At 41.1% G+C, this 14,415-nt stretch overlaps 1 protein-coding gene across 8 annotated transcripts in view; it reads right to left on the reverse strand.

Moving 5' to 3' along the window:
• FAM13A (family with sequence similarity 13 member A) overlaps positions 1-14,163 on the reverse strand; it is a 149,694-nt gene extending 135,531 nt beyond the window's left edge. For 6 of the 8 annotated variants that reach the window (XM_064510464.1, XM_064510463.1, XM_064510462.1 and 3 more), the window contains exons 1-3: positions 9,150-9,278; positions 6,350-6,539; positions 3,181-3,390 (exon numbers count right to left, since the gene is read on the reverse strand). In XM_064510464.1, the coding sequence (XP_064366534.1) occupies positions 3,181-3,390; positions 6,350-6,539; positions 9,150-9,176 (427 nt within the window). In that variant the 5' untranslated portion in view covers positions 9,177-9,278. Of the gene's footprint in view, positions 1-3,180; positions 3,391-6,349; positions 6,540-9,149; positions 9,279-13,975 lie in introns of those variants that run through there. The other 2 variants (XM_064510460.1, XM_064510467.1) reach the window with 2 other exon arrangements.
• Positions 14,164-14,415: the final 252 nt, after the last annotated feature.

Consider the following 14,415-nt stretch of genomic DNA (forward strand, 5'->3'; position numbering starts at 1 on the left):
GCGATCATGATACAAAAGATAAGGAATGAAAAGCCAGACGGAATAAACAAGCTCAAACAGGGATTGTTTTACGTGAGCTGCTGATCACTTCCAACTGAGGTTGCTCAGAGAAGTTATCTTTCAAGCATGCAAGTCTGTGAGCAGGGCACATGCTGCTGGAGCAGGGAGCTGGGCCTAACCATGCAAAGTCCCTGTCACGGGACAGACCATGATGGACACTTCTCCCTCCAGGACTCCCTACAGGGAGCAGCGTTTTTGTTTGTCAGGTGCTTGCAGAGAGCAGCCGACAGAGAAACCACAATCAGCATATCCCTTGCCTGCATTCACTGCACGCATCTACTGAGGAAGGCCCCCCTCAACTCCCACTGTCACTACCTTTCTCTGAGGACAGAGAAAAAACATCAGGACACACCAAAACACCTTCAGAAAATGCTATGTGGTATTTTCTGGAGCTACTTAGTCTGGGAGTTGTTCTGAATGTTTATATAAACAGCAACACACCAGGATACGGGAACAGCAGGCAGAACTTGTTTCGGATTTTGTTGCATAGGCTTCAGATAGCATACCAGGCCAGCTGAATGGACTTCATGAAGTACAAATGGATCAGGCTCTCTCTTTAATAAAATGGGGGATCATTTATTTTTTGGGTTGGTAATAAAGACTACATCCTGACTTAAAAAGGATTACAGCTACAGGTAAATTTTTATTTTTTCAGTCCAGCTATTTTTAACTAGAACCACCACTCCCTAACAATTTTTATTAAAAAAAAAAAAAGAAGTAATTTTGTGTTATTTGCAAACGAAGCTTTCGGTTGGTACCAATCCCTGAAAACTTTCCAAAGGAATTCTAATACAAGCACAAAAACACCATCTCCCATGCAAACGTTCAACAGAAGGGAATACAGCAGTTATAACAGAGCTTGTAACAGCCATTCACCACAGACAAGCAGCGAAGTGACTCTGGGTTCAAGGTTATTTTTTAATAACCTGTTGGCTCAGGAACAGCTTGACCTACTTACTTTATAGTTTGCAAAAACCACTCAGGCACGTTCGCTGTTGGGTGCCATTTTGCAATAGATACTCTTGTGCATACTTTGATAAGTGAATAGATAATTCCTCTAATCTTGCATAGCTGGTTGATCATTTAACCGTAAGCATAGGCCCATCTACCACTCAAGCTAATCTGAGCCCTGTTAAAGCCATCAGTGCCTTTCAGAGCAACTTATTTATGCTATATCGTCTAGAGCTTGGTGGAGAGAGCGGGAAAAAAAAACCCTCACTTTTCTTCAAATTTTACTAAAAGCCTCCCCTTTGCCATAACGATCAATCTAGCATTTTTCAAACAAGATTTTTGTTTCCTAATCAAAATTGTAAGGGGACTATAACTAGAACTCATTGTGCAATATAGATAAATATAAAGGCACTTCTGTACTGACTCAGTTTTATTGTCTTTTGCAGAATAGGATTTTAAGTTGCACTTTTTTTTAAAAAAACAGAAAAGCTTATTAGGTAAACCTGTTAAGTAAGGATACATATCTCATGTCCATACAAAGCACTGGAGGAACTCTCCATTTCCTATAGGAAACAGATTAAGATTACCAGAAATGAATGAAGCTTTCCATGAACGAGCCAGCACTGTTTGTTAAGCACATCAATAGTTGCTCGTGCAAATACACCAGCATGACCTTTGTGGGGAGAGGGACATAGAACAGGGAGGGTGGGACTTAAAAAAAATTTTTTTTCCACTTAAACATTGACTTGAGAGAAAGAACATACTTAACTAAATACAGCTCATCAGTCAGATCTGATGAAATAAAGAAAAATAATAAAACCAAACAGAGAAAGCACAGCCATGACTAGAAAAAAGCGATTTTCTGGTAAAATGGCACCTTCTTACCCAACACTTCTACTACCCTGTCCCCCTGGACCTCAAACAACTTTCCCATTGGGAAAGTGATTTTTAAACAACCCGCACAAGGCCTTGTTATAGCTACAATGCCTGCACTCAAGGGAAGGCACAGAATGCTTCTCCAGTGCACCTTGAAGAGAAAGTACAGCCCCAAACAGGAAACGAAGAGGAGACACTCAGGGCTGTGTTCTCCCTCCTCAAGGCAACAGCTAAATTTCACTTTTCCTGCAGGCAAGAAAAATGCCAGAGAGGAAAAAGGACAGAAGCATAAGAACTTTGCACATGTTCCACTGGGGAGGAGTGTCACACTGCACATTCCTCCTTTACGTGTATCAAGCCTGCTTTACTGTGAAGAGCACATCTCTAGCAACATTTACACACTTATTTTGCCTCTTCTTAGAGGGACAGCAAGAAGAGGCATCAACCTCCAGCAGCAAGAGAAGACAGCTGCCGCTAAACATGAGGCTTGAGGAATAGGGCCAATCATCATCCATTCTGCATAACAATACAGACTGTCTAACACAGCTGGACTGGATCAACAAATCATTTGACAGACAGTTGTGCAAGTTTCAGTTGCTCAACTTTCTAAATCAGAAGTGATGTTCTTTCTTAAGCAGATCCATCACTTGAGGGGGTGAGGGTGGGAGGGAAGTTGTGTGCTATGACTGGGAATAAAGTGAAAACTCTGCAGTTACTTGCAAAGTGTCTCATTTTGATGGGCAATCACTTGGCACTAAATGGATATTTAGACAACACATGCTTTGGGCCCAAAGCATATATAATTTGAATTACTGTAACAGCTGATAATATACATATAAAATTATATATATTCTTCTAACAGTGGACTTTTTAAGAGCCCGCTAGAATGAAATTCTGCTAGGGCAGAAGCTGCCCTAGCAAAACAGAAGCAAATCTGTGTTCTTAAAGAGTGAGGTTATGGCCTACAAAGCTTGCTCAAAGAAAACAACAGATCATTTCAGCTTGTATTCAGCAGATAACCAGATTAGAAAAGCCTATACAGTCCAGATTTTACCAAACACATAGAAAATCAGTTGCTATCTCTTGTAACACCACTGTGATTTCTACTGAGATTGTCAGAATTGCACATCTGTGAGCATTCTGGGATCATGTGAGAGCTAATGTTAAAGGAAATGGAGTAAACAAGTATATTAAGACACAAAAAGTACTGTTCTTTAGAGTTATGCTCTCTCTGCATACAATTTTCCAGAAAGAAAGTACAAAGAAGGATGGAGATCTTTACCTCTTACTTACCCTGGTAAAGCTGAATGAACCTGGGATGCAAAGCAGAGGTGATAATTCCATCTGGCAGCTCTCTCAAAAATAATTTCAGCAGACTGGCTGCTGAGTATACATCTCCATCTTTAACAAGTTCCACCTCTTCTCCACGCTCATATTGCAGTCGCAACTGTTCCACCATTTTCATGCTGCCATTTACCCTGAAAAGGCCTTCCTGGCTCATGCCTGTAATTATATATCACATATGAGATTGGTTTGGACTAACACATCCTGCTCATATGATGAAACAGATATTCTAGTGTGAGTTATACACATTAGTGTATTATTAATAACACAGAGGACATTATTAATACAACACAGTTAAAAAAGGAACAAAACAAAACACCTATTTTTCCCCAGATACCCCATTGATCATGTACGTGGATTATAATAATTAACAGATATTAACAAACAGATCTTGAGATGTATGATACCCTATAAGAAACCATGAAGTTCAGTGACGTTGCTGTAACCTACAAAATACCTAACACCATGCAAAAATCAGTTTTTTTGCATTAGTACATTTCAACATAAAAGGATCCAGATTCCACAAAACAGTTACATAGTTTCACTTTTATAAGTAGTCTCATTACCTTCAGTGGGACTCTGCCAAAGAGTAACACTATTCAGCCAAGTAAATACTAGCTGCTTCACATTTTAGCACAACAGTTTCTTACCTATGGCCTTCACAAAGCAGAAACATCTGAATATACAGAGTTACTGCTGCAGTCAGTGTGATGTGAAACTTCACCATTTGTATAACCAACAGTGCAGAAATTCTCAATGAGTGAATGCATTTTTTGGACAGCATTAAGCCCATAGTATTTCACAATGAAAAAAAGAGGATACCAATCACTTCAGGCCAGATTACCTCCCCCCTCTCCGTGAAGGAGATGCAATAAGAGGGAGATTTCCACAGAAGGAAGCCAGATGATTCGCACTGTATTAAACCTCTCTTTCCAGGCATGTGATGAGATTCATAAGCTTCAGTAAACAACTGCTAAACTGAAGTCAATAAATTGAAACCCTCTAAAACCCTTCGATAACAAAAAAAATCTGTCTTCTTACTACTGTATCTATGGAGTTGCTTGTTCTTCCTTAAAATCATAATATTAAGAGAGTCAAAGTATACAACGTATGGTTTTCATTAGATCAGAGTGGACGTCACTGAACAGCAGTTTGGCAGAACACTTCCAGTCCATGAAATCAATACTGAAGCAGCACAGTTTGTAGGGAGAAATAATATCTTTTACTGCACTAGACAAACTGATACAATACAAACTGAGAAAAAAATGGACAAACTTTCAAGATAATGCTTACAAATCTTTGCTTGTTTGTGTTCTTGCCCTTTCACAACAAAAATCATTCCTGTGACATGCTGTACTGCCATCTTCAGGGTGATAGAAAACACTGCATCTCAGTAATGATTTTCATTCATGCAGCATGAGTCGGGCAAAGAACATATTCCCCATATAGACAAAACTTTCTTGACCTTCCCCAAACAGTCATTTATGGAAATAAGAGGGGCTATAACATGCTAGAAAAAAGTAATGGGATATTACTAAATTCAGTACAAGGAAACTTGGCGTCAACAATAAATTAGAAAAGTTGGCAGCTTCACAGAAACCTAGTTCAAGGATGTAGCTGACCAATAGTCAGCTCACGTTTTTCAAATAGTCAGTGCCCCATGAGCAAGAAGGGAGACTCTGAAATGCTCTTTTAAAAAAAAAAAAAAAGAAAAAAAAAAAAAAGAAAAAGTCTTCCAGGTCTGTTAATGCATCTTTGTGGAACAGGAATTGTACGACACTACTGAAAAAACAGTAATCACGGTTGACAGCAAACTGTGCCTCCAAATAGTTTGAATTCACACTCGGGCCTCTGTTAGAAATGTTTTCCCAATTAACTTCACCATTAATTCAGAGAACAAACCCTAAGCAAGCACAGAATGCCTGTTTCAACAAGATCTCATGTAAGAGGGTATATCTTTGAGATCTTGCCTGCACTTTTGAAAAAGAGACTGGATTACATCTTTATCAGAGCTGGCTAATCCACCTTGGCATTTAGAAGCCCAGCTAATCTTGCAGGAGAGCAGAGGACTTAGCTTGTTTAGTTCATATTTGGGAAACAGTCGCTTGGGATTCAGATTTTTTAGGGAACATAGTACACAGCCTACAGCTTGCAATTAGGAGTGTTTGCCAGTTTCTGGTTTTGATTAAACCTAAACAATGCAAGAATTTTTCCCATCCTTGCTCTTTTACTGTTCTGGCAGATGAATCAAAATGAGTTGAAGTAAATCAAAGATGCTCTTGCTGTGGAGTACGTGTTCACACAAGGACAGATAAAGGAAAAGGCAGGATCATGTTTTACATTTGCACCGTACCTTAATCCAAGCTAACTTTCAAGCCATGCTTGCATTTAGCAGCTTCTAAGGTCTGACAAGACAGACGTGGAATCTGAGACTCTGCAATTGGATTATCATTGCTGAGCAGCCAGAAGAATAACCTTACAGTAAAAACAGATGCAGTTTCTTAAGAAATTACCTCCTCAAAATCTCTTCCATAGCTGAACAGCTGCCATAGGGTATATTTGTGCACCAACAATGCTCTAGATTTTTTCAAAAAGATGCATTTCATCCAGAGGCACTAAAGCTTATTAAAGGAATGCAAAAAAGAGCTAAGAATTGGAGACCTATCTCCCAGACTAAATTAATAACTGGAATCTTACCAAAAACCTGTAAGAACATGCATTCCTAACACAGTATGGTACTCTGATGGCATGTGTGCACACGTGAGTATCTCTCTATAGATGTAAATATCTCCTAGCCATCGACATCCAAAATTTTGCAACTAGAAAATGACATAGAGCTACACAAAATATACATTCCATACCCTAACTGAACAGCTTATTTATGAAAATGTGCTGCTTCTTAACACAGTAGATTACCTTAATAAACATCCTATTAAATGGTAACTGCAGCATTAAGGCAGGGAAAAAAGGAAACAAATCACATACAATAATAGTCTTTGCATGTGGTTAGTGCTATAACTTTATTCAGTCTCTGTACCACAAACAAACTAGGATCCCTCCCTCTGAAGAGCCTTATATAAATAGTGCTACTAAGCAAAAGTGACCGCATTAAGCTTACCATGCTGGGTCAGATACTCGACTATATTACACACAACTATTGGGATGCCGTTCTTGCTAAGCCCCTGCCGCTGGAGTTCCAGAAGACTCACACCAAACACTTTCGGACAGGTTGAGTCCCTCTGCTTGGTCAGTGGAAGTGCAGCTATCTTTTTCATGTCTTCTTTCAATCTCACAGCTGATTTGCTTTGCTTAAAGGAGCATAAGAGAAAAAGTACAATTAGATATTTACAACAAGATGTTGCACGGTTACAACATGAGCATATCCATCAAAACTGGCTTTTATAATCTGGAATAAGATTTTGGTCTTACTTCCTTTTAATCCGCAGGAAAATCTCCATGAAATAGAAAAATATAAATGAGCAAAGCAAAAACTACAAGAGTAACAAACAGGAAAATAGTGTAAGCAGTACCCTGTCTGTAGTTAAGACATAACAGAGAAAGACATGCTGTTGTATGCAAGCACTAGCACTACAGTAAACAGTAACTGGGACTCGCAAGAGACTATATTCAGTTCACATGTGTTACAAAAGCAAGTGGACAAATACATAGAAGAAAAATCCAACACAGCACCATCAGCTCAGAATGTCCCTCAGATGCCTATCACAGTCTGGGAGAGTATTTTGAGGAAGGCTCACTACATGTTTTAAATACTACTCCCTAGTGATTCATTTTGGCCACTGTCAGGTGAGATGGACCTATACGGATGATTTGATGTTATGTTCAGTATCAGCTAAGTCTGAAGCTTAGCTACATAGATTTTATGATTTACTCCCGTTTTAACTTTATATAACACAGGAAAAAGAAAACCCACACCACAGTAAACCCTAAGCTGCATCCATCCCATAACTTCTCCTTAAGGTATAATATTCAAATGTAGACAATCTTGTAAGTTTTGATTTGTAGTGACAGAGAGCACGTGACAGCATATCCAGTAAAACCTAAGGAAATAACATCATACAGGATTATTTTCTCAAAGCAGAAATCTAAATCTACATATAGTATGGCATGTTTGGAAAGACAGGTCAAGATAGAGCAGCAGTGTAATCCACCATAACCATGATATCCATACACACCTAAGCATTTCACTAATACAGGTGCACAGAATAAAATTCAGTAAACCTCATTCAAAAGAAGTTTTTCTGTTGATGAGTTTCCTCATATTTCTAGCACAACACTGATGGTATCAGGGGCCCCTGGTTCTATGATTCTTCAATCTGCTTTCTAAGTATCACACTTGTGGGCTTCTTAAACATCAGCTGATTGCTACAGTATTTTATTAACAAACAGGTAGCGGAAACCTTACTGTAAGTTACAATATTCTCTACTCTTAACATACAGAAGTCCTCCGATTATTGCCTAGGTCTTCAGCACTTGACTGCGTACAGACAGATTTTAGCAAGGTGCACACCTTTTTTGTTATTTTAAACAAACATTTGAAATCACTTCATTCGCAAGGTGGTATTCTTATTCTGGTTCATAAGCAACTTGAACACGTGCCTTGGTGCTGCTATTAAGCCTGTTTTATATCTGAAAGAAAGGACAGTCAAAGACCTGGCAGTTCATTTCACTTACTCTGCTGCATCTTTCTCACTAAATACAACTACTTGGAGGACATTTATGTTCTACAGTCCTACATTCTAAGCAACACTTATTTGACCTTTACAAATAATGCTGCTTGTATAAATGTTACAAATATGTTCTATTATTTGTGAAACAACAGTATAATATGTAAGCAAAAACAGCATTATGTAACTGAAGTCAGTGTTGGAACTCAAGTTTGACTTACTAAAATATACTTCCAAAGAAATATTTCCATTCAGGATCAAATGAATATTATATAATTTTTGCTTCAGGCACTACAAGAGTACAGCAAATATTCTTTGAGCAGTTTCTGAGCAGTCCTGATGCTCAGACAACTTTTCTAATTAAGGCCTCAAATTAGGCTTGCAATGTTACCAGGTTATAGGTTTCCAGGCCATTTCCAATTTAGCATTCAAAAAACTAAGTCAGGGAGAGCTGAAGTTACTTGATTCATCTCATAATTTAAATTTTTAACAGAATTAAGAGGAGAAATTTCCCATATCCTGTCCTTTCTCAGGAATAGAAAGTTGCTAAACTTGTTTCAGAAACTAGAAAGGATACTTTAACTAGAAACAGAAATTTATTCACAGTTATCTAAAATGCATCCCTAACAAAAATCAAAATGAGATCATCCCCTCAAGACAGCTCTAAAACAAAGAGTTCAATTTATATGATCTTATACAAGGAAGGTTTGATTTTATATGAGGAAGAGCTATTACTGTAGTATTATTGGAATTGCTTCTGATAACCAAGACTTAGAAAAGTAACTTCATCATCTCTGCACGACCATGCCATAGAGAGCAACCAAAAGCAGCACTGGGAGTTGTAAAAAAAAAGTAAATGCTGCAGAAATATGCATAGCGCCCATCCACGGCGCTACGTATCACTGGCTAACAAAAGCCCCCCATTGCCTTTCTGAACTTCGTCCTTCCTAGACTCTGCCTCAAAGTGGCGAAGGCTGAGACAAGAGAAAGAAAACGCTTAAGTGAGGAAAAATAAGAGATACCAGAGACGAGGAGAACGAAAAGAAAAGAAAAGAAAACAAGAAGCCCCACGTAGCCTAACCCGGCGGAGAGGAAGGCAGCGGCCGGCTACCCGCCCTGCAGCCAGGCACGCCGCCGCGCCGGGGCAGCCCCACCCGGGGAACCGGCGCAGCCCCGCGGCAGTCGCTCCGCTCCGCTCCCCTCCCCGCAGGCCCCGCGGCAGCCCCTACTCACGCGGACGGCCAGCGCCCCGGCCCCCATGCTCGCCGCTCGGCGGGCCGCGGACACCCGCCTCCGCCGGGCGAGGAGCCCCCCCACCGCGGGGAGCCTGGCCCGCCCCCGGGAGCGGGGCCTGCCCCCGACAGCCGCCTGCCTCCACTCTCCTCCCCTCCCCTCCGCAGCCGGCAGCGTGGCCCGCGAGACTCGGGCGGAAAGGCCGCGGCGGCGCGGCTGTGCGAGGCGAGGGGGGCTTCGCAACGCACGGCGGCCCCGCGGCTGCGACCCCCGGCAGCCTGGCCCGCACGCTGCAGCCGCGCTCAGGGCGGCCGGGAAGAGCAGCCCTTCCACTTCTTAAACTTTCAGCAACTTAAAAACTGAGCAGATACTAAGAAGTAGCCACAAGCCCCTTTTCCGTGGACTAAAGTTACCTAGGCCTTTGCAACAATAGAGTACGTGTATACTGAAAATCATGACCATGTCCTCACACACTTGAAGGTAAAACAAAGCCACAGGCTTCACCAGCACAGTGCAGAATTAAATCTGCCATGCAAAACATATTATTCACCACAGAGGAATCTAATAACGCAACAGAAGTGCCCGGGGAAGAGCACAGCACTATGTGGTACAGTATTTGGCCTGAATTTAAAAAGTGTTAAATGGTATAAATAGTCACCCTGTGATTTTCCATCTAGTGATACATTAGTGAAATAATGGAAAGGACAGAGTGGCTAAAGCAAAAAGGGGTGAAAAAAAAGAAAAAAAAAAAAACATTGCTAGTGACTGCCAGCAGTCATGACGTACAAGAGTCCGCAAGCCAGCACTAGGAAGAGAAACAAAGATTTCCCTAGTGCCCCATTCCCTGTCATCTCAGGCTAGAAGCAGAGTTTGTACTAGAAATTTAAAGCAAGTTTCTAAAAAGCACTGTGCAGTTATGGTGCTTCAAATATGACCCTTTTTCTGGAAAAAAAAAACCCCACATACATATAGGCTTGTTTCTGCATCTACTCAGATGCCAGCATTATTCTGGACAGAGCTGTTTTTCCAAACCAGGGCCTTAACACCCGAGTGGGAGTTAAGGTCTTTGGAAAGTCTGTCTCTCAGAAATATGTACATCAGGTACAGGAACAAAAGAAAGTCCATCCAGCTAGAGAAAAAAGGAGCAAAAAGAACATTCTTCCGGAGGCAGATGAGGAGAGACTGAGCTATTCATCAAAGGGGAAAACATTGCATGCAGATTGGAATTTTCATTCATAATTTCTTTTTTATAGGGTATTGTGATCAGAACTTTCTCCATACTCAGTTTCTGGTTTCCTCTAAGCACACTTCAGCCAGTCTAATCCAAAACTATTACTTTCCCACTTTGTAAGTTTACAGCCCTAACGTTTCTTAGTTTCTTATTTCAAGTACACTATGGGACTTGCAAGGTGAATTGATGTAACATCCTTCTACTCCATCCCCCTCTTACTGTAAGCCACTAATGTGCTTTTCACATAAATCAGAGAGCTCAGTTCTTCTTAGTCCTCACTGCAGTTTCACAGTAAAACCCAATGACATGCTTCAAACTGTAATCTGGACAGTGAATTATGAGAAACTGATATTCTCTGGAGACTTTGGGAGTGAAGAGTTCAGACACAAATCCATAGTGAAGAGCAGCCACAATGCTAAGGCTTTTATAAATGTAGTTACAGAAACAGAATGCACATTTTCATTCTATAAAATACAATACCAGGAAAAAAGCACCACAGGCAGCAGTGTTGGTTCATAAAATGGAGACATTCCAGCTGAAGTAGAGGGGTTTTTTTGCTACCACAGCTGCAGGATGCTATCTACCCGAGTCAGAAAATCCATGCTTCTGTTAAGTCACTGGAATACTTGGGGATACGGCATATTCATAACTTGTGTGTTCATAAAGAAACTTCCGTACTTGCTTAAAGTCTTAAAGGAGCTGAAGGCCAGGATACTTGTGTCCTGGGTGGAAGAGAAATGAAAACTGAACTGAATCTTCCTAAATGCCTTTGTCCCCCCCCAGCATTTCCTACTCGGCACCATGCAATCCCTGTCTCACTTGTATAGGGCACACTAACATTCACCTAAACTTTTCCTTAACATCAGCCTAGAAGTAAGCACATTCTTTCCTGCACCTTCCACCCTTCCTGCAGAGGCATGTTTCTATACATCCTGATCTCTCCCCACTCCCACTCCTCCCACTGAACCACCAGCTTTCACCATGACTGTGGTTACAAGAAAGGTGTGTTGCATGGGGAGCACTACTACTTCTGGTACCGCAGAAATGAGGTGAGACATGCTGTGGTATTTGACTGCAAGATGCTCCCTATCCAGGGAACCTTCACTGTTTTCCTGTAAGCAATTTACAAAAGCCCTCAGAAAAAAGAAAGAGGGAAGAAAAAAAAACCAAAAAAACCCAAGCAAACAGTCATGCTTATCATTAAGAAGGAAAAATCTCCAAAAACCCAACAAAAAAACTTTGTATGAAAGACTCCCATCATGCTATTTCATGTTGTCTGGCTCAGGTGTCATATCAAACCACCACATGTCAAAGTCCCACACTCAAGCAGCAATAGCAAGTTCCACCAGAATAATTTTGTGTTTTTCCATGTTGCTGACAAAGACAACATTGCCTTCTGCTGTCTCCTCCATTTGCTACCTCCAAGACATTTTGTACTGCATGGACAGCACTACTACGTGCGGAATATTTATGCAACTATCATAAATGCATCTAGAGCCACAAGGGCTCAAATCAGAGCATGCATGTTGCTAGAGACAACTGAAAGCTTGTGAGAGCTACCAGTTGAGTATCACTAACAAAGGTTTATACGACGTATCATGCCTATCTAGCTTCAGTCACACAGATGTTTACAAGCCAACACAGATGTTTCCTATAGTTCTCAGCTATACTGTTATCATCTGTGTGCAAGAAATGCTTGATGGCTTTTTAAAATACCTATCTTTTAAGGAGTGCCAAGAGAATACTTTGTCTGGCTGAGATACAGACCTACATCATCTACTCTCCAATTCCATGTAATAGACAGAAGCTCATGCAAAAACACTGTAAAGCACTAATAAATCATGCTATGAATAAAACAAGGAAAAAAATCCGTATTTTCACTCCCACTTGTTTACAAATAAGAAGTTTAACCTCAGATGTTGAAACGACATTCCCAGAGGGGAAGAACAGCTGGGGTAGTGTTAGAAGTTCAAAGAAATTTCCTCATGCCACTGCTGTGAACAAACCCCATTATCTCTACTATGCAATATATTGCTTCAACCTATTATTCATTGTTTCCACTGTGACATCAGAATTCAGCATTTATTTCATAACAGCCCGCATAAAAACAAGCTGCTGTGAAATAAATGACTACAGGCAGCTCTAGTATCCTTGAACATAACTCCATCCTTTCATGGCTAACTCAACTGTAGAGGCCCAAAGGGAACAGAGGTGTACCCTTGGTGCCCTCGCCAAGGCTGTGCATAAAGATGTAACGGGACATACTTGAGCGGTTGGCACTGTGTAAGAGCTGGCAGTTGGAGAAGAGACAGGGAGACAGATCAAGAAGCATGCAAGAGCAGCTGGAAATTTCCACACCAACATTTGGTTGACAAGTTTCCCTACAACCATATAACTACCTAGAACTTCTCATCCAAACAGCAGTAACAAGAAAGCTTTTCTTAAAATATATATCATCCATCTCAAGACAGCTGTATAAAGTATTACTGACATAGTCTGGCTCAATAACGTATTAAGTCTAAGGATAACGAGCTAAGCAAGAACATAGATATCAAATAACTATGCACAAAATTAATGTACACTTAAGCAGCTGGGTTACCAGCCTACCAAATCAATGAAACAGAGACATAAATAATAATTACAAATTATTAAAAACAATATGTAGTTAGGTAAGCCTGAATAAGTGTCAAAGTTAAACATGTCAGTGCAAAATTGCTTGGCATCTGAGGATTTGGTAATCCAAATAATTTTCCTGTGCAAAGGAACACTATCATTGCAGAACTACCATAATTTAGGTTACGATCAAAAGATAGGGTTTTAAAACAGTAACACAATGCCAACCGCAAGAGTGCTGCTAGTACCACATTAGCTCCAGGTTCATAACACATTAACATGGGCTAAACTGCAAGGGTCATGGTAGAAAAGAAGCAAACGAACGAAAACTTTTGGATGTTTGTTTGAAGTTCAGTGCCATCATTTACAACAGCTGTTGCACAGATCACATGTGTATCTCAAACAGCAAGTCTTCCACAGAAAAAAAACACACTGAAAATGTACACATATAAAACCCTAGTAACTTTATCTGGATACACTGGTCTCAATCAGTATCACAACCACCAAACCAAAACATGAAAAAATACAAAACCAATCAGGCTGTTGCACTTGCCTTTTGTTACAGTAAGTGATGACTACTTCAATATAAAAGAACCACCTCCCACCTCCTCCAACTGAAACCATATCACAGCAAGGGGTTTTGCCTGGACAAATCACTATACCTGTTTGAAGTCATGCTAAAATTAAGGCAGCTGTAGAAGAATACAGGGGACCAAAAGCATGAAGCACATTGCACAATTCCCACCTAAATGCTGCACAAGTTACCCTGTAGCCTAACTGTCTTCCCAGGAATCCAACTCTTAAGCAATAGCCAAGAGGAAAAAAACAAATCACCTAGAAAAGCTGCTAAGTTAAAGTCTGCCTGAAGCAACCACAGGCCTGAGAGCCTATGAGGGCAGCCATTTCCCCAGACTCATGGCAGATGGGCTCTGTGAGATTTAGCAGGGGTGGTTTCAAAAGGTCACATCCCACAGAGACCTACCTTACTTGCCTGCCAAAAGCTGCCTTACTCCTCATGATGGCAGCAGGTACGAGCGCAGACCAAACCCACAGCTGTTGGTGTTCACATTCATTCCTTGCAGTCCTGACCAGAGTGGGGGTTAGGTAATCAGCCTCAATATTAACTGCTGAGCATGGTATATGGAGCATATGCCTTTTCCCCCTTCCCTGCTGCAGGAAGGGGTGCACATAGCCCAGGCCAGCAAGAGGACTTATACTGACCCTGCTAAACATGAGGGGCCCCACGTAGCACCGACCTCGGCAGGGGTGCACGCTGGGGTCTCCAAAGGCTGTCCCCTCCGGGGATCCCAGGTGCCGGCACACCGCGGGTGAGGGCGGTTTCCACTGACAAACCAACCCACCCGTGGGCACAGCCAGCTGCTCACACCAATTGGCACTAGCTCCTCCAGAGAATAAAGTCCA

The sequence above is a fragment of the Dromaius novaehollandiae genome, chromosome 4, assembly GCF_036370855.1.
Source record: "Dromaius novaehollandiae isolate bDroNov1 chromosome 4, bDroNov1.hap1, whole genome shotgun sequence".
NCBI lineage: Eukaryota > Metazoa > Chordata > Aves > Casuariiformes > Dromaiidae > Dromaius > Dromaius novaehollandiae.